This window comes from Oenanthe melanoleuca, chromosome 6 (assembly GCF_029582105.1).
Source record: "Oenanthe melanoleuca isolate GR-GAL-2019-014 chromosome 6, OMel1.0, whole genome shotgun sequence".
Taxonomy (NCBI): domain Eukaryota; kingdom Metazoa; phylum Chordata; class Aves; order Passeriformes; family Muscicapidae; genus Oenanthe; species Oenanthe melanoleuca.
The window spans coordinates 12,489,395-12,517,230 of NC_079340.1; the positions used below are offsets into that span (position 1 = coordinate 12,489,395).

Below are 27,836 nucleotides of genomic sequence, written 5' to 3' on the forward strand. Positions count from 1 at the left end.
ATGACTCCTAATAATGAGCAATAACTCTGAATTAATTCCTTCAGGTATTGTATCTGTTTAGTTATAAAGCTCTTTCAACCAACTGTGCATAATTACAGCTGCTGAACTACAGTGATTGCTACTGTTAAGTATAAAAACTGCTGTTCCTGATGGGTTCTGGTGCAGCTCATGTGGAAGATTGTAGCTATAATTAGCAGGCAAATAGGAATCTTTTAAAATGTGTTCATACCTGCAGTTAGATCTGAAATATTCCTTGAAAATCCTGAGATGTTCTTAATAATATGTAAGTCATGCCACTGGGACAAGAGACACAAATTACGTCCATTACATTCCTTTGTGTCTCTTCCTACAAGAGAGTTGACAACATCTATGAAGAGCAGATGGGTAATTCAAGGAAGTCTGAGGGAAAGCTATTGTATGTAGGCTTTTCTGTTGTTGCTGTTGATCATAGCACTGTGGTAGCAGACATTCATTGCAAACTGTCTTCAGTTTTATGTTGGTTTCAGAACCAGATAGTGCAGAAGAATCTTGGTCCATGAATAAAAGAGGGCATGCAGGTGCCTCATTGTGGCTTTGAGGGTCCACAGAAAACTGGAGTACCCCTCAAGATTTCATACCAAGTTCTTTCTCCTCCATGATAGAGGTGTTTTGTCAGGTGGATAGTGTTGGCCAGAAATGAAGCTGTTGCAAAAGCAGCAGGTACCTGGATTAACCACAGGCATACTATTTTCCATTTTGTGAAAGTGTAGGTTGGTTGCTTAATCTTTTGATTCATATAATTTTCACAGTGGGCATCCCTTCTAAATGTTAAATTGTCTAGATTTCTACAAGCAAAATGAAATTAATTCAGGAAAATTCAAAAGCAATTTTGAAATTATTCTGGTAAACTTCATGAGTCCCAGGAATGTCAGAATTAGTTGTGAGACTTTGAAATTACTTTTCTTGATTTATTATTCCAGGTTTTGTTGGTTTCTGGGAATTGATTAGTGTGATATGACTCATCCTGATGTGTCACAGGCAGAGGATTCTTTTGCTCAGGTGGATTGACAGCATCCCTACGGTAAACTGCTGATGGTGTTTGGAGTGATGAGGGTGGCTCAGGCCATGTCATGGTGCAGGCTTGTGTGTGACTCATTTCTGTAGGGCACAGTGGTAGGGGATCTCTTTCATGGGAAGGAAGGACACACCTCACCCCTTACTCTGCCCTGATCCCTGCACTTTTCCAATTAAATGATGCTAAAATATCTGCTTTATGTGTAGGTACCTTGACAAGCCCACACAGTACCTGGCTCTCTTTCCCATAAGCCATTCTTCCAGCTTTCCCAGTCCTGCAGATATTTTCCAGTTACATCAGAGACTTTCTTTAAACTTTTATTTTTCAGAAGATATATAGTTCTTCTGATTTGTGCTACTGCTGTGCATTTTCTAGTTCCCTATGCATTTATTTCTGTCTCCTTGTCCTTGTTTCTCCCACAGATTCCTCCCTTCTGGACCCGTGGTGACTGTCACTGCTGGTGACACTGCTTCCCTGCAGCAGTGCTATGTCAACCATACTGTGCCACTGGCTGGGTTCAGCTCAGCCATGCAATGTTACTGTGAACACTTGCCTGGAGGATAATTAAACCACTCAAGGAAGAAACATCTCCTCAACACATCTGGATGTGGAAATTTACTGCCATCAAAATTACGACTATGGTCAAATAACTTTTGAAAAAAAATGACCTTATATAATAAGGTCATATATTTGTACTTTAAACTGAAATGAAAAGCATCCCTTCTTCATGTGGCTCTTTGTAAGCACTAAAAACTCTATCCAGGCCTTTAGATCTCCACTTACTTTTGTCTTTTGCCTTTTTCTGCTTTCTTTTTCAGCCTTTCTACTTAGCTGCCACACATGTCTTCTCCCTTGCTTGTGTTTGTATGTATTCTGTTGAAAGTAAGTGTGGAGAAGGATGAGCAGCACAGCAGTTTGGGAAGTAGCTGGCAAATCTAGAGTCAGTTAACTGTTGCTGCCACAGACTTATAAGACCTGGGGAATTCTTTAGACTCTCTGTACTTTAGATTCAGTCTGTTAAAGACTGTTAAATTAGAATAGTATCTCCTGAGCAATATGGTTGTGAGAGGCGATGATGGAATCATCAAGGTGAGTGAAGGGACTATGCTTGTGAAAACATACATGTTATAAGGAGTACTTAGTAAATAACATTGCCAGGATGGGGGGATTAAAGAATGTGATTAGCATCTGCTGTGTGTAGTTATTTTCATTCTTTCATCTTCCAAAGAAACTCAAAAAGGCTAGTAGTTGGTGCTCTTGAATTCAGCTGCAAGACAGACACTGACTTCAGATGGAAAAGGAGAGAGCAAAGCAGTGAAGCTCTTGGCTGTCATTAGTGATCTTGAGAGGGTGGTAGCTCTGAAGGTGAGTTAAGGGGAAAAAATTTCTAAAAGTATAAATAGCCCATGGTAAAAAGGATAATATTTGGCTTGTCTTGCTGATGAAGTGTATTTATGCTTCATGGAATATCCCTAGCAGATTTGGGGACTTTTTATTTCGGTTACTCTTTTGCACAGTCCTTTTATTACCAAACTGGGCTTAATCCAGGTCCCCTGGAAACCAATTACAGAATTCAGCAGAACTGGATGAGCTTTGATATATGCATTATATTAAATATTTCTATCCATCAAACTCCCACCAGTTAATGAATCTTTATAAGTTTCAAACAGTTGAACAACACTTCTCTAAATATAATTTCTGCAGACTTGATTAAAAAAGAATAATTTTACCCTAAAACCTTTTTAAGGCTTCCATGCCACTCAGGACTTTGTCTAGATGTTTCTCCTTATTCTGGGCCATGCTGAATATGCTCTTTTCCATTTTGTAATGAGGTGGGATTTTCTATTTGTTTTGGGAGTTGGTTGTTCGTTGTTCAATTCTGACAAATCTTGGTATTTATAAAAAATTAAGTTCTAAATTATTTTTGTGCTATTTTTCTTCTAAAAATACTAACTTGAACTGTTGAATGTTTAATTTTTACATTTGTGTTACGTGGGGGAAAAATAAAGATATGTTGAAGATCTGTAGTTCATTGTAAACTGGATGACCAAGCCTTGTGGAAGCTGGTAATGCAGCTGCCACTGTGCCAAGGTGAGACATGATTTCATTCTGGAACTCTCTGATGGCATTCCCATCCCTCAAAGGCATGTAGGCTGAAGCAGAAACTGGAGTACTTTTGCCTTTCAAATTAGCGTGTAATTTAGGAGTTACTTCATTTCACATTCTTTACTGTTTTCAGAACTGATTTAAGTCCAGTTTTTTTGCCATTTTAAACACCATTCAGTCTGAAGTTTCATCTTGGTCCATGGTCTGCTTTGTCTGAGCAAGTTGTACAAGGGTTTCTTTTTGACTTTAATCTCACCGTCATCCCAGTATTGTATTTTCCTCCTACAAAAATAATTTCCCTCTCCTATCCAAAGAATATTAAAAGTAAAAATTTCTTCTCAAATCAAAAGCATATCGAATTTATACAGTATTTATGCAAACAGAAATCCATGTATCACTATCAATTAGCAGTTCAAGTCTTAGCTATGACTATGACACACGATTTGCTGCAAGTCCAGCATATTTTTCAACGTTCTGACCACCTACCTTTGCCTGGTTTTCACAGGCATTTGTAAAACTCTGCAAAATTCATGAAAGTACACTAGCTATCTTCTCCTGTATCATAAACCAGATGAATTCAGAATGCTAGAGCATTTATTATGAAGCAATAATAATCCCTTCCAGCTCCTTCCATTCCTCTTTATCTATTTCCAGTCATGAGGAGCTTTTGCAACCCAACCACATCTGAGTATTGGTCTGTTCTCAAATGTGGATCTGCTGGGTTCTGGGTTTTTTTAGCAAATGGGCTGCCACCTCTGTTATCCCATTGGCTTAAGTATTACAAAGTAGATAAGCTGTGGGATGAGCCCTTCAGGCATGTGTGGAAAGACAGGTGTTGCACGGAATCTAGAGAAACAGAGAGAACCCCCCTTGGCATGCACACCTGTCTCCATTTCTTCAGGGAGCTCTTTGGGCTTGGACTAGAGATACTTGGACTACCCTGGAATTTTCAAGGAATATTGACTTTTCTGGAGCCATTTTGTTTTAGTTCAGTGGTGCCAAAATCAAAGCACTGCCCCTGGAGTCCCTGGAAAACTTACCTTGTAATTGACAGGGATTCAATTCTCAAACCCTTCTATGTCCATGAGCAGGGGAACTATGTGCTGTACATATGTCATTCTTAGCAGAGCTGAGAGATGGAATATAACTAAATACCTTTGCTTCTTCAAGAGCCTTTAGATTCAAATCCAGTTTGGAAATACTCATTGCTGACAGAAAACCAATGAAGATGATGAAAATGTGCTGAGGCATTCTCTGGAATCTTTACTATTATTATTTGACTATCTTCTTCAACTGCAGTGTGAGTTTTCTTCTTATAAGCTCCCAGTTTGTGCATGGCTTGTTTATAGAAATTGCCTGTGGATGTTTAGGGCACCCATTTGCTTTTATCTCCCCACTAGTGCTCAAAGAAGTAAAAAATGATCGGTATAAATAATCTCTTGCCTTGACTTGAAAAGTGATCTAGAAACTAAACCAATAACAAACTGCAAGCAAAAGCTTTGAAAGGGGCTGTTTAGCATCTGCTTGCTTATAGAAGTTAACCACATCACAAGCCAGCCCAGTCTCCCTGAGAAAATTAAATCATGCCCCTGGTCTGTTCTTGGGTCTGTACCCAAGATGGGTACTTGGGATTTGTTTGCAGAGTATCTTCCCTACAAAAGCTGAAATTCTTACACCCCTGCAGGACTGCCACCAGTGTGCCTCCATAGGGTTCCTGGTTTTCTTTTGCTGCCTGTTTTTGGAAGCAGTTGTCTGAGGAACAGAAGTGATTGTGTGTATTTACAGCTCCAGGAGGAGACGATTTACCTAGCTTTTTCTTCTCCCCCTCCTCACCCCAAACAAGCAAACACCCTTCCTGCCAGCTGTTCTGCACTGGAGGAAGGCCTTTTCTTTCTCTTTCTACAAGTTATTAAGTAAAACAAGTTTTTATTTGCTTTTTGTACAGTCCAGGAAAAGTCTAAAAACTTAGGCAAAGAGAGTGTTTTCTTTCTGTTGAAGCTTGTTGAAGCTGACTGAAGTAACTGTCTCATCTTCTTCATTTTAATTTGCCCAGAGTGGGAAAAGACCATCATAATTTTTATCTGAAAACTGCCTAGTGCAGTAAAAGACGAAGTGACTGGTAGGTTCTGTGGCTACAGGGGAAAAAAAAAAGGTAAAAACTGGCAATATCTAGTCTGCTTTCCCTCATATGGCATGTCACAGAAGTTCAGTTAAGAAAGAGCTAAACCATTTCCTGAAGTTCACAGTTGAAATTTTTTAGGAAGATAAATGATCCTTGTGCTTCTGTGAGTGTCCAACAGCAGCTGCCTCAGTCTGCAGCTTCAGCAGGAGCTCTGAGGATCTTAGAATTTATGGGTATAGCCCATTCCTGGAAATGATAATGCCAGGTGAAATATTTTCTCTGGGTACTTCCCAGACTGCTCACATTATGGTTTTGGGTTTTTTTATTGGCTAAATGAGATCCTTTTATGTGCTAGCATATTAAACCAGCACCTTACTATCTTGCAAGTGTTAATTAATTCTCTATAATTTACATTAATGTGAAAAAATAAGCTGCTGTTGAGAACTGCTTAGCTGCTAGTGTTTTATGTTACACCCATGACAAAGTTGTACCTGAAGAGCTCTAATCTTAACTTGGTGATTACTTGTATTTTTCATATGCCTGTCTTGAAGATTGCATAACCTTCCCTCCATTCACTTATGGTAAATCTCAATATTTTTCTCTAAAGCATGGTTGTTTGAATCATGTGATTACATGAGGAGTGTAGCTTTTGTTACAAAGCCATTTCTAGGATACATGACTGCCACTGGAGCCTGAAGACCTGTATCGTAAGGGCTCCAATACCAAAAAGCAAATGAAATGTCTCCAATGTATTTGAAATTAATTTTAAAATCTTCTAATCTTAAAGAAAATCCTCTACTTTTGGCTATTAGAATCTGTGGTTGGTTCAAACTGAGGATTTTGAGGAGGGGGTTTACCAGGAAACCTACAGCAGCAGAGCTGCTGCTTAGACTTGGGCAGCAGTAAACAGGCAGATGCAGAGGAGGAAATTTTTGAGAAGTGACAACTAATTTTGCACAGAAGACTATTGTCCAACAAAAAGTTCCATTAAAATGAGTGTAAGAAGCCTGTTTTAGAGCCTAGATATGTCTAAAGGGTGTCTTATCAGAAAATATAAGCATTGTGGAGTACTGTAGTGATCTGAATTTGGGTCACTATATAAACTTTTGCCATAATATATTTGCATCCATTTCATAATTTGAGTCTTCAAAGTATACCTATGTCTTATGAAGACTTTCCCTGCACTTGCTAGAGAAGGTCTACACTGAGTTAGGTAACCAAGGTAACAGCAAGATCCCTCTCTTAGACTGGCAAGAGTCTGAGAGCTGGACATTTGTGCAATGAGAAATTTAACTGAATTTTTCTGAGAGCAGACTTGCCATTTGCAAGACAAATGGAGTATTAGAGACTCAGATATGACAAAAAGGTAGAAACTGCATTGCTAGAAAGAAAGAAAGAAACCTGGTACAACAGGGGTTTACCTGACACTGGCACTGCTTGAGAAGGGCAACAGGCAATGTGGATCTGCAGGCAAAAGGAGGGGCAGGTAAGGCATGATGAGAAGCAAACGTTTTATTCTGAATAGAAGGCAAAAGGACTAAGACACACTTGTGGGAAAGGCAGGAGTAGCAGTACCCAGAGCCAACACTTCCCTCTAGATTTTGAAATGAGACTCAAGACAGCCAAGTTACACTCTGCCTGAAGGATGCCATTCCTGTGTGACCCCTGGTGAAAGGTGCACTTCAGTGCCCAATCAGGCAGAGGACAGAAACCAAGATTGTCTTTATTATTTCAAGTAGCAGAGAACTGCTGCATCGACCTAAAGCAGGGCTCTTAACATAATGCCTCATAATGAAATTTGATGGCATGCTTCCTTCACAGGAAACTGTTTAAGCACATACACAATAAAACAATGTTGTTAAAGGATATTAGCTGACACTAGAAATTTTTTTTAAAAAAAGGACATATTTGAATAATGTGAAATCTTTCTTCAGTCTTCTGTGCATGTGCTTTCCAAAAGATTTCCATTGCATGGTGTCCTGTGGCAGGCAGAAGAGGGATGTGCCTTGGCACCGGCTAAGGGAGATCTGCTCCAGTGGGTGACACCAGGCAGCTTTCCCTTCTTACCGTGCTGTGAAACCAACAATTAATGCATACTGGTTAACTAGTACTTGCAGAATATACAATTACTTGACTGGCTAAGCTGCCCAACTTACTAGAGAGAAATAGGCAGATTTTCTTATAAATTCGAATAGACTAGAACTAACATACTTTGCAGGAATTTATAACGTTAGTCATTAGACAACAAAGGTAATCCATGTGTATTTTGTATAGCAAAGAAGGTTATTTGAAAACTACAAACTTAGAGAAAATTAGTCTACAGGAGCATTAAATAAAAATGAATGGACCAAACGTGAAAATACTTGTTTTTCAAAATGACCTCATAGTTTCAAGTACTGTTGTAAATAATGACTTAAGGTTGAGAATAATCCTGAACTCCCCTTAGTCTCTATCTGACTTTACCAGAAGTAGAATACATAGCACAATTATGCATGTAACCCAAGGTGTTTTCACATGAGAGAAATCATTATCTTCTGAGCTACATAAATTGGTTTGAAACTCAGTTCAGGACCTGAATTCTCCCAATGAGTGTGTTAATGGGAAATTTTAGGGAACAAAAGGCTTTCCTTTGTACCTCACTGAGTTCAGGTCTCTGGACACTAAATAAACCACGGGGTTGGTTGGACCGGAGACTGTCAGATAATTGAGTAAGCCCTTCCAGCGTGCTTGAAAAGTATGAAATGTGAATTCAGGATGAGAACTGCTTGTGGTCATTCTGCAGTCTGTTTGCAAATTACGGTAACATTTGGTGCAAGTGATGTTAGCAGCCCATTTACTTTCAGACAGAAAAGTTGTTACTTTCCTATTTCTTTGCTAAACAATTGCGTCCTCCTGCTACGGCTGAGTACGGACACGTGTACTCTATTTGTAAATTACCTGGTCATTCATGAAACGCTGAAGAAATTTACAAGGAAGATGAGCCAACAGCTATTAGTAGTGTTCAGATCTCGTTTCCAAACTTCTGTTTTTGCAAATTCTAGTGGACAAAGCCCCTAAGCAGCCTGTTATTGTTTAGATGTTTAGCTTTTCCCGGTTTAGGACGAAATAAACCCTGCCGCCCGGTGCAGACGCGGGCAGCCTCAACAGGCGGCGGCTCCCGCCTCGGCAGAGGCAGCGGCACGGCCCGGCCCCAGCGCGGCAGCGCCGCCTTTGTCTCGCCGCCGAGACACCCGGGCTGGGCACCCCGTCCTGGCCCGGCGGACCCGGAGGGAGGAGCGGCAGAAGCTCCCGCAGGCCGCGCCGCGGGTCCTGCCCCCGGCCCGCCCCGCTCCGCGCCGCTCGGGGGCCGGCGGGCGGCCCTGACTGACGGCCGGGGGGCGGGCGGCGCCGGGCCGGGCCGGGCCGGGCCAGAGCGGGCCGGGCAGCGGCGGCCGCTGCGGCGGGCGGGCGGCGCGGAGCGGAGCGGGGCGGGCGATGCGGTGCCGCAGCCCCGGCTCGGCGCAGGCGGCAGCTTTGTGTAGCCAATATGGCTGCGTGCGCCCGCCGATGAAAGGAGGCGCCTGGAGCTGAGCCCATCTCCCCGCACCCCCTCCCGGCCGTGCGGCCGCGGCCAGCCGAGAGAAGTTATCCCGACTGCCCCGCGGGGGTGCGGGGTGCCGGGAACGGCGGCGCTGCCGCGGCTCCTGCTCCCGGCGGTCCGCTCCCACGGGCAGGCGACAGGAGGAGGAGGAGGAGAAGTTGTTTCGCCGCCCGGGGGGGCGGAAAGGAGGCGAGCGGGGCGCCAGACGGAGGAGGAAGAGGAGCAGCAGCCCCTGACGGCGGCTCGCCCCCCGCCTGCTGGAGGAGGAGGAGGAGAAGGCAAAGCCGCCCTCGGCCCAGCTCCTGTCCCAGCTCCGCTCCTGCTCTCCGGACGAAGTTTCGCCGGGGGCCGCCGCGGGGGCGCCGGGTGCCGGGGGAGGGCGGCCGGCGGCGCCCGCCCCGCCTCGGCCCGCGCCTCCCCGGGGGCGGCGGTGGCGGAGCGGCGGGGCCGGGCGAAGTTTGGCCGGCGGCGGCCCTGCAGCGGCCATGGAGCCCAAGCACAAGGAGCTGCTCGCCCAGTGCCGGCAGAGCCTGGCGCAGGCCATGACCGAGGTGGACAAGGTGGTGGAGCTGCTGGAGGCCGCCGGCGCCCTCGGCCCCCGCGACCTGCGCGACCTGGAGGCTGCGGGCGGCGGGAAGGCCGAGCTGCTCATCGCCCTGCTGCTGGGCAAGGAGCGGGACCACTTCCAGGACCTGCGGGTGGCCCTGGAGAAGACGCAGCCCCAGCTGCTCTCCATCCTCTACCTGAACGGCGTGGCGGGGACGCCGGCCGCGGCCGAGACGGCCGGTGAGTGGGGCCGGGGCCGGGGCGGGAGCAGGAGGAGGCAGCGCTGCCCCCGCCCACCCCCGCCGGGCAGCGCGGGCCCCCCGCCCAAGGTGGGGAGGCAGCGGGCGGGGGTCCTTCTTTTCCGGGGGAGAATAAAACTCTCCCGTGTTTGTTCTTGGGCGCTCGGTGCTTGTTTTGTGCTTCCGAGCCTTTCGCTTTCTCTCCTGGCGGGAGCGCTGGTGCTGGTCCCCGGGAGGTGCCGCGGATGCTGCGCCTTGCCCTCTGGAGAGGCCAGCCTAGCCTGGCTCTGCTGCGGTCGGGTGTCGCCTGGGGACTCGGGAAAAGCGAGCCCGAAGGGGCTTTTCTCCCGTGAGCACCAATGCTAGTGTTACACAGCCGCCTCTTGGCCGGGCAAAGCTGAAACTCCCTGTGCAGCCCCTCTGCCGGAGCTGGCCGGCTGGCAGGACTCCAGCAGATGTGCCTTGGAGTAAATATTGTGACTTTTCCTCGGGACAGCCCTGTGCTTGTTTGAGGCTATACTGTTGTAAGTCTTCTTGGTGGTTAGAACAGGGGAAAGCATTGAATAGAACAGGTTAGAGCATTGATTTAACTGCAAATCCAAATGAGAAGGTTTTGGGTGTAAAACACCTCTTGAAGTAAGTTGGGCTTTGGTCCACAAGTCTTTCTCTATTCTTCTCCCTCCATAACAAGTCACAGCCTACTTTTATGTGTGCAAATCAAAGCTTTAAAATAATAATAATAGGTGACACTACACACAGCCTTGTGAAGTGCAGCTTTGTTTCTAAATGAGAAACTGGAGTAAATGTAATTCTGTATTCTAATGTTGTGTAGGTATTCTTATCCAGTGTGACCAAGTTGACTGATTCAGAAATGTGGGGGTCTCTCTTTGGTGTTGTTACTGGATTTGGGATTTACAGTGGCACTACCTATTCACATAAGGAAATGCATTGGGAGGGCTTCCTGACTCTTACAAGCTATACCAATTCTTACAGAAAATAAAGCCATCTCTGCCCTTATTTGAATTAAGCTCTGGATGATAAACACGAATACATGGGGGTCTTAGGTTTTATTTCAGTGTAGTGTAGTGTATGGCCTTTTCTAATGAGTGTATGGCAGGACCTCACAAGATGGGGGAGAAATGGACTGAACAATAGACCTCAATACTTGAAACATTGTGGTCTGACATCAGTGGGAGATGGGGACACTGACTGCCTTCCAGAATGGCACCCATGATTGCTCTGTATGGTTAGAGTAAAGCTTATTCTTGTCTTGTTCAGAAGATGGATAATGGTACTGGGCTGCCATTGCTTCCCAGGCTTGAAATCTAAGGTGTAAAACATGAAAGTAGGAAAAAATGAAGTATATACTGGACATAGTAATAGTCTTCATTTTTAAAATGCAAGTTGGAATTTACGAATGTCTCTCAACACTCAGTTTTTGAGGGAAAAGTAGTTTGAAGTGAGCTGTGTCCTCTGACTGACTGTGTTCAGGAGGCTTAGTCTGAGTTAAACTAACATCTGAATGGAAAAGGAAGGGTGTTTCTCTGATGTAATGAGTTTTAGAATGTCATTGCTTTCATTTATCAGCGGTAATAGAGAGCTAAGTTTGAGAGTTATGGGTTTGTTTTCCTTGTGATAAACATGTTTAAAAATTAGTGCACAGGAGATTGCTGACACCAAGCTTAATTAAACCATGGAAAGGTAATGGACCTGAGCCTTCAAGTACTGTTGTATGTATTCCAGCACCCCCCTGAAGAAGTGTTATGGTAATTGGTCATGAGACTGCTTGTGTGTCCACTGAAAGTCTCTGGCAATTCCTGGCCTTTGTGTGAATTTGTCCTGAACGTGTTTTATAAAGAGTTAATGTTTGAGAGTAACTGGATAGAAAGGTTCTTGTTTTAACATGTATTCAGCTATTTTATTGTAATCAGCTCTATTCTAGTATCTCCCTGTAGCAAGTTTGACCACCTCTCTGCTCTTCTCATGCCATTTGGGAGTTCTACTCCTTTTCACTGGAGATACTGTAGGTGGTTGAGTCAAGTCACTTTTTGTTTTTTGGCAAGAAGTAAGATGTACATGTGGCAGTGAGAAGTGTTGGATTATGGATTTTAAATACCAAAGTGAAATAGTCCATATTACGTAAAATGACTTTCTTCTTAAAAGCAAAAATATATATCTCAAACATCCCTTTGATTCAACCTATAGAGTTGATTAAGTTTTTTATATTACTATTAGTGTTTGTAAAAATGAAAGCTTACAGTGGTACACATAATTATTGTACTGTTTGGAGGCTAATGAAATGCACGTCACCTGAATGCTTGTTGGAGATGAAAATTATTTATAATCAATAATGTGTAGTGGTGTTTGCTAATTTCTTTTTTTCCAGTATGCTGCTGTTGTGAGGGAAATGAGAAGGTAATTTAACAATGTAATTTTGTTTGAATTTTTGGAATCAGCATACAGACCATTCACTACAGTAGGATGAGTGTTTCTTCTTCTGTTTTGATGTGTGTACCCTGTCCATTACTTTGTGCTTTCTTCCTTATCCGTTTAAATTTTGCCTCCTTTTGTGCTTGAAAGGCAATGTGTGAACTCTGATGGGAACTCAGGTTGTTATTTATACCAGCAGTTCTTGTGACTGGCTGGACAATGTAGAGCTGACACTTTTATAAGTATTTATCTGTGCCACACAGAGGGAAGTAAACAGCTGGACAGACTGCTCAGGGGAAACAACTGGGGTCCTGGTAGCTGCTGAAAGATTTTTTCACTCTGTCTCTACTTTACAGAGCGTTCTTTTATCTTTATAGATAAAAAGATTTCCCCCTGTTCAATCATCATTTAAATATGTTTGTCTTCTATAGGGCCTTCTACTTGCTTATTTTAAACCTAAAACTGTATAGTTTCTCCACTAAAATGGATGTTTTTAAAGTTTTCTCAAATTAGAAATAAAGCATAGTATGCCCAACAGTGTTAGTTAAGAGTGCAAAATCAAATAGGAAATTACCTTCTGTGAAGCAGAAGCTACAACCAAGTGGGATTTTCTGTTTCATTTAATCGTGTTTGGAGACTTTAGTTCTTCCTTGAGTAAAACCTTTGATTACTGTGTTGCACTTCTTTGTAAACATTTGAGAGAAATTGACTCTGCCCGTGTGAGAGTGGTTGCTTGGCTGGTATTTTGCACATGGATGAATTCTTTAAATAGTGTGCTAAGAGTTTTTGTTTATTTACTTGGGGGTGAACTTATATATTACCATTAAATATTTCATTTGGCAAACGACCTCCATCATGCTCTGGGAAATCCTTATCCTGATGGAATTATGTATCCTTTCTAATATGAAAATAAATTACTTCTGAGCATTCAGGTGTCTCTTAGCTGTCTTGCTAATCAGAAAATGTTTCATTCTTACTATTGCTATAATGTGAATTTTGTGTCATAAAAAGTGTCCATGACAATAATGCAGTGGAAGATAATTCATTGTGACAAGTGGTCTATTTTTTTTTACATGTAACTAAAAGACCAGAACAGAAATCTGAGGAAGCTATGTAGTCTTCAAATTGCTTCAGATAACATAGAGCTTTGTACTTAGGTTTTTGTGATACTACAAAGATGGCAGGTTTGGTTATTGATCTTGGAATTTGTTTTTGAGATTAACTTGTGGGGCTACAGAGGTGCACTTTATCTTGAAACTGAGGATTGCTGAACTCAAAAGCTTCATTATGGCTTGAACAGTTAATAAAATTTTAGGTTCACAGTTTTCTTTTGTATTAGCCATTGGTCTTCTGTACCCTTCCAGCTGCAGTCAGTGAACTTGTGTTAGGCTTTAAAGGTGTTTTCTTTACCAGTTTCAAGATGAGAATTTAAGTTTTAGTACTCAAAATTGATTACATATCTAAAAACATCTTTAAAGGGTAAGTAAAGAAAGAAGATGGTTGTAGATTGACTTGGAAAATTTTTCTTCTATCATTTATTAAGACTTATTTTTTCTAACTGTGTTTGCTTAGACATAAGGTGTTAATTCCCAGTCAAAAAATAAATGTGGGCATGTTTAAGAGTAGGGAAAAAAGCTCTAGCTTTTTCCTCTTTTTTAGAGGGATTATCTCATATAAAAAAATGCACCAAGTTGTTTCAGACAATATGGGATTTGAAAACACAAAGTTTTAAATATTTCAAAGTCTTTCAGCATGTTTAAAGCCAGACACAAAAGGCAAGCTCTGTAAGTATGAATTTAGGAGATAGGCAGCTGGGACCCACTTCGCTGACAGCATCACAGGAGACCCACAGGAAATGCAGTAATTCCAGAGCTGAAGAGCTGGAATAATGACTGCTTGGACCTGGTGCTGGGACCTCCACATTTTGTTTCTTGTTTTCCATCTCTCACGAAATCTTGACTGATCCATTGGCTGGTGACTGGCTAAAGGAGCTGGAATGAGAATTTGTGCTGGTGAGGAGCTGAGCGACTCTGGAAGGAGCTGAGCGACTCTGGAGGAAGGGTGTGAGATGCGGGGGCAGTATGTGCTCTCCTGTAGGAGCAAGGGGGAAGAGAGGGGAGCTCAGGAGGCTCTGGGGTGAGCTAAGGGGAGAAGCCACCCTTCTCGAGGAGATGACAATTAGTGCTGTAAGTGTGCAATCCCTAGGAAAGGAGAGAGGGGAGAATGAGGAGAAATTGTAAAAACATGATTTACTGACTCAAGGACTGAACTGACAATTTTGCAATTAAGTGCAATTTATACTCCCTTCTGTCACTGAAAATTGAAGAGTGGGAGAAGTAGAGCAGTGTGTTTGGGTTTTTCCAGACCTGTTATTAGTTCCCAGGGTAGCTACGCAAGTCGTGTTGCAGGATTTCTTAAATCGTGTTGATGAAAAAGCAGGCAGCGTTCAGAAGTCACCTTTGGAGGAGTGCAGCTCCTCAGCAGCACTGAACAGTAATTAAACTGATAAAATACCCAGTGGTAGTTTAGCAGTACCTGTATCTTCTGATGATCTCAGATTTTTGGTATCTTATGGAATTGCCAGGCTGAAAAAATGCAGGAAGATCCTGGCAAGTGTCTGGATGGGTATTCCCAATGAAATGTCTAATAGTAGTAAGTTGTGGAAGTAGGCTCTCAATTCCTAAGAAGGAAATGCATGTTTTAGTAGTTCATAAATCCCAAGGGTGGTAGTTCTCAATTACATTTTTGCTGTGCTCAGGGAGGGACTGGAAAGAAGGCTGGCTTCAGTAAGCTCCTGGGGATGTTGTTTTCACCAGAATAAACAGAATAATAACCATTTTTGTGGTAATACTGCATCCAGCTATAAAGTTGCTTTGGACACATGCAAGACTTGGTATCTTACAAAATTAGACAGGATCACTAAGGGAAGCCAACAGCTTTCTGTAACTTGCTACTTACTTACTTACTTGTTAAAGCTTAAAGATGGCCTCAGAGGTTTCAGATCTTTAGCTTGTTTTAACTACCATTCTCAGTCTTGCTGTTCTCTTGCAGTTGTAACCAGTCATAGTTTGTCAGATATTTTTTGGACCGCTTGTCTAGCTGCTGAAAACCAAGCCACCACATGGGTAGTGACTTCGGGCTTTCCAGTTCTCTCAGCAGTCTGTAATACGAGTTAAATATTCTTACCCCCCCTCCCCATGCTTGCATTTGCCGCATTCTGGGGTTTTTTTTTAGCTTCATTTCTTTATTTTTATTTTTTAGTTTTCCTTGCTTCTTGTAATTGTTACTTTATTATTTTCTAGTATTAGAATTCCTTATTCAAAACTTCAGTCGTTATAAAGATATCAGCAAGTCTGATAATTGGCTTGTAACATTCTTTATGCTGTAAAATCCCAAGGACAGAGGCATCTTTCAGAGCTGTTTATTGCTGTCCTGGTTTTGGCTGGGGTTAAACCACGATAAGTCACCAGCACATATTGGGCGTTAGTGTAGAGCAATTAGTTCCTACTGTGGGTTCTTTTCATAAGAAGAGTTATAAAATGCTATACATATAGTAATGCTAAAACATTTCTTTATGTAAACTGTTCATAGTATTGATGGAGACAGAAAAACATGTTAGTGGATGTAAGTTTTTGTGACAAGAGCTGCAGTCATGTAGTTGAGACATCTAGGCTACTGAATTATATTGAGTAGTTTGTGGTGAAACATTATTTGTGACCTTCAAAATGCAAATTGTTGGCTGCTTTTTTGTGAACAGTGGCAATTTAGAACTGAATCATTCTGATGTAGGAGCTGGCAAGTTTGCAGTGACTGAGCTTTGGCTTGAGGCTAACAATGCTTTTCTAATAGAAGCAGACAAGAAGGATGCTCCTCTCAAGAGACCAGTGTTGTTAGTCTGTCTCAAATGTTGGAATTTGACTTTTCCAATAGGGCCATTTTTGAGAGTTCTGGTATGGGAATTCTTGTCAATGGAAGACAGAATCACTAAAATATTGAAGGAGGTCCACAGTGCTATTACTGAGAAACCAATTCAAAATAGCCAGAGCACAATGTGTGATGTGCAGTATATGCTTGTCACAGGTTGTGGTGCACTAGCAGGTGTGTTGGTGATTGTGGGGTAATACTAGCATCCACTCAAGTTGTAGGTAGCAGATAAGGTTAACTCTGGGAACTCCTGGTGTCAGCTATTGTGCAAGAGACTCTGATCTCCATGGGACATCCTTTCCAGGCTTCAGAAGCTGGTGATAGCGAGAACTGATGGAAGCACTTGGCCACTTGGGGTGAACACTGAACAATATTTTTCTTGACTATGTATTATTATGGGCAGTACAGAGGAAAATATACTACAGCTGGAAGGCCCTTCTTACTCAAACTGGTGTCAGAGGAAGTTAAAGGTGGCCTGTTTCATGTCTGTAACACTGCCTTCATCTTCCTCCCAGCTTCCAAAACCTCTAATTTCACAGTTCATGGGTTGAGCTGCTCAGCAGTTTGCTTGTTCACAGCATTAATATGTTTGTTCTGGAGAGCTGCTCTTTGTATTTTAGAAAATCATAATTATTTTTCTAGTTGTCTGATAAAGACATTGTATTTTAAATAGGCTGTATCACCCTGATTAAGATTTGCTGACCTGCAGCTGGAGACATGAAGCAATTGAGAATGTAAAACCATTGTTTTTCAACTGGAGAGTTGAGGGCTTGGTTTTTTGCAGACTTTTTATGTAGTTGACAATTTATTATCTATTGGGTGATAAACCAAAACACTCTTCTTCCCTACCTCCAAACCCTTGAAGCCAAAGTTCTTTAAACTTACCTCAAAATTAATTTTCCTAAAAATCTCCTTTTGCTTTGGCTTTTTATTCTACCTGCACATAATTGTTGATTCGCGATCATGTTTATTTTTCATGTGCTTACCTTCCAGCATATGAGTAATCCCCATTTATATGTATCAGGTTGGGCACGTGCAAATGTTGGCAGAATCCAGGCCTTGCATACTAAGCTCTCTGGGTTGAACAATGTCATCAGTAATGTACCTCTTGTACCTCAGAAAGTGATGGTGATGGTTGTTTGCTGCTCAGTAGTGCTCAAAATGGAGTTTGTGTGGGAAGAGAGCTGTGGTGTAGGAAGAAAGGTACTTTCCTTGAGGATGGATGTAAAATGTAGTTGGAATTGTGAACTCACTTTTAGTGTTAGTGAGCTGAGTTCTTTTGATGGTGGTGCACCAAAATCCCTTTTCAACTATATTCTCTTTTTCTAGATAGACCAGCTGACAAGTATAAGTATGGTTTTCTGTAGAAGAAACAGAATTTTTCAATTGGGTAAATAAAGCTGGTATAAGCATATCCTTATCAAAATTACCAAGCTGCCTAAATTATTACATAGATGTTAATAGGGTTTTTTAATAAGTATAAAACTGTATTTGTCTTCTTTATTGTTTCTGTTCAGTGTTTGTATTTGATTTTCTTGTGGATAGCTTTCCTCTGTTGCTTTTGTGGAAAAATCAGTGTAGGGGGAATTTTGAGGCTTGGGTAACTATGTGATCTAGCTCTTTTTGGAGCACTTATATAATCTGAGTTTGCCTTCCACAGTTATGATCCACCTGCAGAAAGAGGGGTTTGATTGTGTTGTTGGGAGCTCTTCAAGTAGAAGTTGACAGAAGATTGACAGATGTTTTAATGACTTCTTTCAGGATATCTTGATACTCAGTTTTAAAGTTCTTTTAAACACTTCATGCATAATCTTGCAAACACTTGCAGTGATTTTTAAGAAGGTCTAATTCACATTTAGGTCATGATGATATGTTTTTCAGGTGGTGAGCAAGTGTGTGTGTTTAATGGTGGTGAAATCAGGTTATCTAAAGGTTTTATTTGAGGCTAAATGTATCAGCACAACAAAAATACCCAGTTATTAACTTCACTTCTCAATATTTAAAGTAGTCATGAATTTCCAGTCTGGTTTTTCTTTTCTGAACCCTTTTATGAGAGAGAGATGTTATTTGAGAGCTTGCTTAAGCTTTAATTGAATGTAGGGTGTGTTTTTGCTCTTTCAGTTTAAAGGCCATTAGACTTAAGTAGGTGTGGTTAAAAAAGCATATAAAATGCTAAGGTCTTAAAAACAAAGCAAACAGAAAACTCCCCAACAAACAAAAAGTCACAACAGTAGGCTTTTCTCTGTAATTGATAAACTGCTTTGTTATTGTTCCATCTTGTACTTCTGATGTTGGGCTGGACTCTGAACAAACTCTATAGGTGTACCTGAATTTTAGTAATAATGAAAGTACAAAAAGCAGTACTAAACCCTCTCCAGATCAGAAAGATATTCTCAAGAGGGCATTCACTTTCAATTATATTATTTTCACCTTGAGGTATTGGTATTTTTCCCCCTCTTTTAATGAATATTACAAATCTAACTTGTTCAATCCCTTTTCTGCTTTCTGTGGCAATAATCAACCTTAGGATGCTCAGGCTGCCTATTTCCCCTCTCTATTTATAAATGCTGCCAGAGCTTTTCTTTGCTGCTCTGACAGTGCACTAGCAGTCCTTGGGTTTTTTAATGGGGAAATGTAAAGCTTTGAGGCTTCTAGTTAGCTTTAGGGCATATTGGAAAAGGACACTTTTTGTAAGGTGCATTGACTACTTTTGGTTAAGGGTCTGGTTAGTTTGCCTCCATGGGTTAACCCTGCCTCCCTCCCTGTTGAGTAATCCAAGGCTGTCTTAGGTATAGGCTGCAGACATGAGCTTTGAGAGATATATATAGTGAGATATTTTTCTAAATTGCTGGCCTTGGAAATGTGTAGGCCAGCACTTTAAGATATGCTGTATTTCAGATGTATTCCTTTGTTATCCTGGTTCATGAATCTCTCCTATTTTCTTATTTTTTGAGATAATCAGAAATATTTCGAGGGCTGCACTGCTGCAAGTGTCAGAGCAGTGTTTTGGCTGGGCAGAAAGTTCCTTGATAACACAGAGTAGTAGTTTCAGATACTAAGGTCAGAGATACTTTCTGCCTTGGGATTTTAGGATTTAGTAGGATGTCAGGAGCATTGGTATTAATATGAAAATCAGTAAAAACATTCAAGAAAAACTTGTCTGTCAAGGCTGGTGACAGTCCTGTTCTGTACAACACTGTTTGGCTGAAACAATGTTTAGTGTAGTGTGTGCTGGACTGGAAGAAAAGACAGTGTAAATGCTGAGCTGTTTTTCTATCTCTGGCTGAGTTGATCTTCAGTGATATGCTATGCATACATGACTTGCATAAAATTTCATTTGTCAAGGAGTACCTCATTATATTGTCTAGAATGTCAAATCACAATTTAATTTTAGAGCCAACTATAGAAATTTCTTAAGTGCTGCAGAATGCCAGGTTGTTAATATGGTTTTGATACTGAGCTTGTCTTTTGAGGCTCACGATTTCCTCTGTACCAGAGATAAGCAGAAGGTAAAGGCAGACTGGTGGAACTGGAAGGATTGCAGTGGCTGTTGCCTGGCTACAGTGGTGAGCACTTGGTTGCACTGTGCTCTCTTGTAAGGAATTTCAGGGTGCTACACCACACGTTGCCCAGCATCTCTGGAAAGTTCTTTTTCTTCTTCTGCAACTCTGCATTGCAACAATACAGTGTGGAGTTTATTGGTTTTGCCCTGTATCTGTTTAACTTTCTCATGGGCACATGAGCCAGATCCTGTCTGAGGGTTGTAGCAGCTGATGGAAGAAATGCACATAAAAAGTTCTATGAATTAATCTCATCAATTGCATTGTCTGTGTACATTTGTGCGTGAAAATTTTAATGCATGCTTTGTTTTTAATGAGAAATACTTTAAAAAAATATATAAATTGAAAGTAGATAAGACTTTTAAAGGCTAGTTTTTCCCCTATCACAATATTTTGACTTGTGCCTACAGTGAACCCTAAATTAATGCTTTGCTGAAGTAAGGTTGCATAGATTTGTGTAAGATGCAAATGCACAGCAATAGCTAAAAACATTTTATTGCACATTGTGGTGAAATAATAGCTTTTGAGAGATAATAAATGTTCAAAATAATTCCCTGGTCTTACAACAGTGAGAGGAGGTGAATTTGGGTCACTGAGGCTGTAGGATTTCTGACCTTATGGATTAGATCATGAGCCCTTTGATTTAATTCTAAGTAGTTTCTAATGTAGATAGTATCTGCATTTTCTGTGATCTGTTTGAGAAAATAACCAAAAGTATTTTTCAGTTGTTTGATTTCAACAGAACATTGTTAGCCTATGGAGTGGAGTCTCATTTGGTTGGCTAATCTCTGTTCTCCATTTTTTGCTGTGTTTGTGAAATGTGTCCATTTCCTCACGTGTTTTTCAGTTCACATGTGGTGTGTTGTGAAGACAGCTTCTCAGCCTTCCCACTGAGTACTTGGTGTCTGTTCATGATGGTAGTGGGAGAGGACCTGCTGTCTCTGTGTTACCTATATGCTTTGTAGAAGATAAACAAATAAGAAGAGCCTAATGGGACAACTAACTCTGCATTACCTTGAGAGATCCTTATATTTAGCACAGCTTCTTCAGTGAGACCCAAAAGTTATAATTTTCTGTAAATTACATAAATTTTGATCTGCAAAAATTACATAAAACACAAATTTCTGATGTTCATTTCACAAACTTATTTTGGTTAATGAAGTTGTTCTGAACATTTATAAATAAAGATGATAAATGATTGTGGTGTGTTAGGAAGAGGAAACAAATCATCTGTGTCTGATGATTGGATTGCAGGGTATACCAGGAAAACTAGGCATTTCCTGAAAGGGTTTTTGAAAGTCCTTGAAGAAATAAAATCTCTCTTGAGCTCTCTTATTGGAGAACAGAAGTGAATTATGGAAGTTAGTCTTTCTGCTCCAACAGCTTTTTTGTGTTGTGTGGGTATTTTAATATATGCATCTTAAATATATATGTCTGCAGCATTCTCAGTGTAAAATTTGGGTTTGCCAAAGTGTTTATTCCTATCACAGATCTTGCTGAACATACAGGAATTTATTTCCTTCTTTTTTAAAACACTTCAAAGAAAATGCTTTGTGGCACTTTTTGGTCTTAATTTTATATCAGCCTCGAGAAATTTACAGACTTCTTCCTAAACAGGAATTACCCAAAGACTGGTTTTCAGTAAGCATAGACTGATTATCATAATGAAAATAATGAAATATGTACTTTTTTTTTAGATCAAGATTAGGAGTTAAATAAAGTACAATGTATGCAATGTTATTCTGTATGCACTACAAGATATAGTGTGTATCTGCATTTTTGAATGGAAGTGGCTTCATGGGGAAACGATGCCATTCTGAGTCTTCCAAATAGCTCTAGGTCTGTGTTCATTAAGAGCTTCATTAAGAGTGAACCTGCTAATGCTTAAGCTAAAAATGCTCATTTCATCTTAGTATGAAAATTCGTTTCAGCTTCAAGCAATGCTCTTTAAAACTGGCACTTCAGAGAGAAGCTTTCATTGCCAGCTGCCTTCTGATGATGTTTTCCAGCCATTTTGCGAATGTCTGAGCTGAACATCCAGCATTACTGATGGCAATTGCTCTGCCTTAGTTTCCTAGTGCAAAAGTGAGGAATAAACATCATGGAGATAAGTGTGAGGATTTCTTGCCACATATAACAAGTATTTAAAAAAGCTTTTTACTTACCTTGTACTATAAAGTTAGCACTCTGGTAAAGTACATCAGGCTTTGGCAAATAATTTTGAACATAAAGATCAGGATGTTTGTTGTCCAGGTCTTCAGCATGGTCAGATACTCAGTGATCCATAATTAAAAATGTGCATGAATACCCTTAACTCTTGTGTCCTTAAATTTGTCACTTCTCAACCCTAGAGTTAAGAGTTTGGGTCTGAACATTTTGCCATTACATCCATCTATTTTGTGATTCCTTTCTCAATTCCTGTGTAAAACTCCTAAAGAAAGCCCTTTGCAGTGCATGGGAGGTGTAGCTGATTTCCCCAGCTTGGATGGGATTAATGCAAATTTAATCTTTGCTGCTGCTTTCAGATAAGCAAATGGTTCATGTATGATGGTGGGATGTGAATTGACTGCATTATATGAAGATAAAATATTCTTTTTTTGCTATGCTTAAATGCTACTTGCAAATCTTAAATGGAAACTTAATAACATTTAAAATGTGCAATCTTAGTACTGTTTTCAGACACTAAGCAGAAGCTGTTCTTAGGTTTGTGGTTAGTAGAAAATGCCAAACTATGTCTTATGCCTTGCTATTGGATATTCCTCTTCAACACTCTTGCTGTGAGAAATTATAGAAGGATAGTTGAGTTCTAGTTGCTATACCATGTTTAGATGTAGGATTACAAAATTAATGTAAAAAGTTGATTCATAGCTGGATCATGAGATTGTCTCTTATCTCAAAATCAACAAGAAATGTGAATTTCCATGAATGCATGGTTTTTAGTGACATTAAGAAGTTGAAGACTTACGGAGAGGTTTCCATCATTTGGAGGAAACTAAGTTGTGCGTGCAACCACCATGGCAGAACAGAACATGTATTACAAAAACAGAAATTATGGGTCAAGATACAACTTCAACTTTTTTTTAAAAATAATTCAGGTTCAAAATTATGTTTTTTCAACAATTAATCTCGCTTTACAGGTTCAGAATGGTGGTAAAATAGAGTTTTGCTGTTGGAGAGGTTTGAAGCAGAGAAGGGAGGAGTTGATTCTGAAGGACAAAAATTAATCTGGGAATGCAATATCTACTCCAGCATTCTGAGACAGTGCAGCCTGCAGAAATGAGAATGCAGCTGTGATTTTTTTTTTTCAAAATGTTAAAGTATACGATGCGAGCTCAAGCTAATATAGAAGTGCTGTGACTATATCACAGTAGCTGTGTCTTCCTGGTATATTTTGATAAAAATAGCCTACCATCCTATACAAAGTAGAAATACAGGAAAGCCTGCAACCTCTCCCAGTGGCTTAGTGCTGATGGACTTTGTAATTACATCTGTCTATCTCCATCTGTCCCCTGCTCGGCTAGAGGCTGGATTTAAGGTTAATTGTGTGATGGAGGATCCTGGCTGACAACTATATCTTAATTAGAATTCACAATCCTCTTTACATAAAAATATCTGAAAACTCTTTTTAAAAAGAACGCTGATTATAGGGCAAATGAAAAGATTTTGATATTTCTTTTTTCATAATTTGTGAATAACTTAAGTATATATAAATATATTCTCATGCCATCTGGTTTATTTCTCTTTTCATCTTACTCTTGGCTTCTGTCATCTTGCTTATTGCTCTTTGGCTTTTTAATTAAAGCTAAAAGGAGTAGAAATTACTTTTGTGATCACAGTAACATTTTAAAGGTTATTGAATGCTATGAGAAATAGTGTTGTTCTATGTTTTGAGATGTATTGCTGTTGTACATAGCTCTGACATGAACTAAATCCCTTTGAGTTGGGTGTATAATATTCTAATTAGTGAAATTAATTAAATTTTATTCTGTAAAATAGAATGTTTTTCAGAAATAATATGGTTCAGTTCTTGGACTGCCATACGAAGAGTGAACTATCCATGGTAAGGTTATTACATTTAACTCTTACCTTCTGATGGTGTCCTGACTGAAATCTGTTCCTAAAAGTTGTGGTTTGGAAGTATTTAATTAAATGTGCACAAATTAACAATTAAACATTCTGTGAGCTCTCAGGATGCATTTTGGTGAAAACAGATAGAGAAAATTCTGTCTGTTTCAGTGAGTTGTGTAGGAAGAGAAAAAGGAGGAAAATACGCACGTTTCATTTTGATGAATTTCATGTCAAGTGCTACAATGCAACTTTGGTGTCGGATTTTTTGTTTGTTTGTTTGTTTGTTTTATTTGCTTCTTTTTTTTCTACTTGTAGAAACAGTGGTTTGGTCTCTAGAGATTTTTCTTCAGCTGAAGTTAGTTTCAATAAGATAACCTCTTAGCTCTTAAAAAATAGAGGGGGAAGGTAAAAAAAAAGGAGGAAGTGCTAAAGACCTTCCTCAAACAGCCTCACTTGAAAGATTCTGTTCAGTTTAATGAGGTGCATAAGCATATGCTCCTCCTTAGCAAGAGAACACTTTTTCTCTTGGGTTGTATTCAGATACTGCTGCTTGCATGAGCTAAGATGATTAAGTATGACCCTAATGTTGTTAAACCAGTGCCTGAGTTCCTGATACGATAATTTGCAAACAAAATTTGCTTTCTCATAGTGTCAGTTACATTCCAGTTTGGCAGCATTTGGAAGTTAAATGCCATGGCTTGGTGATTCCTTGCTGCTGTTGAATATCCTACAGGGGAATCATCTTAAATGTGAAAGAAGATGCTGGACTGAAGCAAAAGCATGAACGTCTTTTTCAAACCTCAAGATTTCAGTGTTTTAAATAACAATTTAATTAAGCACCTGAATTATGGGATAATAATTTTTAAGATCCTTTAAAACCTGGGAAAAAATAAATTGCTTTTACCCCAGATATAATGTATTTTGAAAAAACAAAAATATGCAGATTTGTATACCTGTTGTTGTCACTGTGAATCCCCAAGTACAGGAGTGCATGAAAGTCTGCCACAAGGCTGTGTAACTGTTCAGAGAACCTGATTCAAACTGATCTCTGATTAGCAAGTGATCTTTAGCTGTACTGCTAGAGCCATACTAAGAGTGCAGAAGAAAGAAAATCTGTTCTGACATTTTTATTACTGCATCATCTAGGAACTTTTCATCTTTATGTGATTAAATGACTGGTATGGTATAGAGGTGTTGTGATCTTGGCCCAATTTTTTCTTGCTTCTGTCTTTATTAGTTTGGCATGCACATTTGGAACTGTGGTTCAGTGAGGAGAGTTGTGTCTTGGGGAGAGGAAATAGGCCCATGGCAGCAGCTGGCACTGAGGTGGTGAGAAGGGCAGTGCAGTTGGTGGGATTGACGGTGTTGATGCTGGTGGTGTCTTCAACAGAGGACAAAGCAGAGCTGGGCTTCTTTGTAAGGAGGTATCTTTTGAATTTTTGTTTACAACGTATGTACAGAACTGACTTTGTTCAAACCTTGCTTTGTGCTGGGGTGTTGTACCTTACTGCTGCGGCTTGAGTGTCTGGCAACAGGGTGTGGTTGTTGTCCTTGCTAATTATTCTGCAGCTGCTCCCTCCTTCCCTCTTCTGCCTCTTGGTTACGTGGTTCTTTGAGAGAAGGTAACACAGTATCTATCCCTTGCAAACTAAAATTGTTACACACATGTTTAAGTTACTTAGCTCATCTCGGAATTTGCACTTGAATTTTGCTGTAAACTTTATACAGAAAAAGAGCTAAAGCAGAGTTGCAGTCACTTGCCCGGATGTGGGGTCAGCCCCCAAGGCTGGTTGCGCAAAGCCAGTAATGCTGCTTTATAAAGGGGTTGTACTGCAGCGCTAAAATTCATCCGTGAGTGACCTCTTGGAACTCTGTAACTCTACACCCACACATCCTAATTGTCTGCTTAGGTCACAGCCAGCCTTTGATGTCCGGCAGACCACGGTAGGGTACTGGGCCAACTGGTTCAGCTGCCGCCTGCCGCTGCCGCGGAACAAGAGCCCTTTGTTGTGCCCGGGCCGTGCCGTGCGCGGCGCCTTCCCGGCAAAGTCCGTGCGCTGCGGGGCTGCGAGCGGGGCGGCTGTGCCCGCCGCCCTTTGGGGGCTGGAAATCAGCTCATCTTGTAGTGTGCACCAGCGTGAATAAAATTTTAAACAGAGAAATATTGATAATGCACACTGTCTTATGATTCCAAGTATTTGGAAACCAAAAATCTGATTGGTTACAGAGATGTTGCTTTAGGAGAATATTGCCATGCCAGAAAGCACATGAAGTGTTTTGAACCTGTATCTAAATTGACTGGCATTCAAGACATGAATCTGTGTTTTATTTATTCTGACACTGCTCTTAGGATTGTTAATGCTAATTTTATAACTTTCTTGCCACTTTAATATAAGTTTATTCTGCAGCTTGACTAGCAGTGTTCCAGTAATACTTGGTTGTTGAGCATACAGAACTATAATTTCTTTAGCCCCCCCCCTCCCCACACCACAGCATTATCTTATATTTTTAAATCACAGAGACTGTGCTCAGTTGTTTGATCATAGTCATAGATGTTGGTACATATACAGTGCTTGGTAAAAGTATTATGGTTGCTTGTAATAACAATTTCTGTGTGCTTTTTTTGATAGTTTCTTATTCCAACTTTTTGTTTTTAATCTTGCATTAACTTCAGCTTAAGGCTTATTTCATGTTATGAGCTTGCTTGCTGATCTCATTCATCCCGAAAGCAATGCTGAAGAGGGCAACAAATACAATTATAGCTATAACATAGGAGAAATAAGGAAAATGAAGTGTTATGCAGGCAGCACCTGAAACCAGGTGATAATGACTATGGTTATTAAGCAAACTTGTCTGTCTTTAATCAGAGACCTGTTTGTAGAACACTGACTTGATGAGGAAGACAATAACAACGTGATAATGACAAAGCTTAGCTGGGTTGGGAGGATTTGGGAGCAGCATATATGAGATACTGTCTGTACAATCAACCTGTAATCTTTGGAGCTGGGAAGGAAGATGAGCTGGAAGAGAGCAGAAGCAAAAATGGATTACTGTAGAGCTTCACTGAAAGGTATTGGAAAGCTGAGTGATTGTAATGGTGTTGAGTATCTTTATGGGCTTTTTGTCAGTATTCCTCTGACTTTCTGCTTGGTTTTGGAAAGGAAATGGTTAAAGGTTGTGAAAAACTTGGAGTAATGTTTCTTTTTTCCTTTTGTAATTCCTTTATGATACTCTTCTCCTTTTCTGAGGGATTTGATTTTTCATAGCATTGATCTGTGGTTAGATGAACAGTGGATAGATTTATTTCAGACATACTTTGCAGTAAGTTGGCTGTAAAATACAGCAAATTGCTGTTTGCAGTTAGAAACTAATGGAAAAAAATTGCCAAAACTCCTTTAAAGAAGGAAGAATATTTTGACTGGCAAATCAGAGTCAAATGTTCAATCCAGCCTTTACTTTATAAAGTTCATACTAATAATTGTGTAGAATGAAGAAGTGAAACATTCTGTGGCCAAAATCAGAGTCTTCTAGTGGTTTGATTGTGGTAGTGTCATAACCTACTTCCCTCTTTCAGTGTTCAGCAGCATGGGAAGCTCTTCAGCAGAAGTCCCAACAACCTGGGCTTCCTGTGTTTGTGTGGAGACTGATTAAAAGCAAAATGTGGGGAAAGAGAATTCTTTTTTTTTTTCCCTTCCAAGACAAGTATTTGTGTCTGTGTTGTATCTCTCCCAGCTCAGAGTATATGTTCTGTGGCCATATATGTGCTGTGAAGTAATTTCTCCTTGAACCATGTTATCTGTTTAGTTTTGTATAGAACCTTCAGCAGTTGGATAGCTTTTCAGGTCTTAGGTAGAGTCCTAGGCAGTCAGCTTTTCTAGAGACAAACTAAGTGATTTCTGCTAACAGGTTGCCAATAGCTAAAATGACATGTCAAAAAAATTTCAAGCATGTCATTGGTCAGCATATGTGTCATATAGAATTTGATAGAAAGGAAAAATCCTTCTGAGTGTGATGCTGAAGTCTTGGATGTGCAAGTGTGATGTATCAATTTCTACCTTCCTCCATTTATAATCATTTATAGAGACACAGTCTTACCAGCAGGTGAGGCTGGAAAATGAAAGCATTGCAAATCTGGCTTTGGCATCAGAGTTTTCTGCAAGTGACTTTTTTGTAAACAGAGGTTTTACAGGTCACTATCCTCAGACAT

At 40.5% G+C, this 27,836-nt stretch overlaps 2 protein-coding genes across 4 annotated transcripts in view; both read left to right on the plus strand.

The window, feature by feature from the left end:
* POLR3A (RNA polymerase III subunit A) overlaps positions 1–3,075 on the plus strand; it is a 38,304-nt gene extending 35,229 nt beyond the window's left edge. The window contains exon 32 of the mRNA XM_056494655.1: positions 1,477–3,075. The gene's annotated coding sequence lies outside the window, so the exon portion shown is untranslated. The remainder of the gene's footprint in view (positions 1–1,476) is intronic.
* A 6,191-nt stretch (positions 3,076–9,266) lies between these two features.
* The window catches only part of DLG5 (discs large MAGUK scaffold protein 5), a 94,220-nt gene continuing 75,650 nt past the window's right edge, over positions 9,267–27,836 (plus strand). For 2 of the 3 annotated variants that reach the window (XM_056494992.1, XM_056494993.1), the window contains exon 1: positions 9,267–9,648. In XM_056494992.1, coding sequence (XP_056350967.1) covers positions 9,348–9,648 — 301 coding nt within the window. In that variant the 5' untranslated portion in view covers positions 9,267–9,347. The remainder of the gene's footprint in view (positions 9,649–27,836) is intronic. The other variant, XM_056494994.1, reaches the window with a different exon arrangement.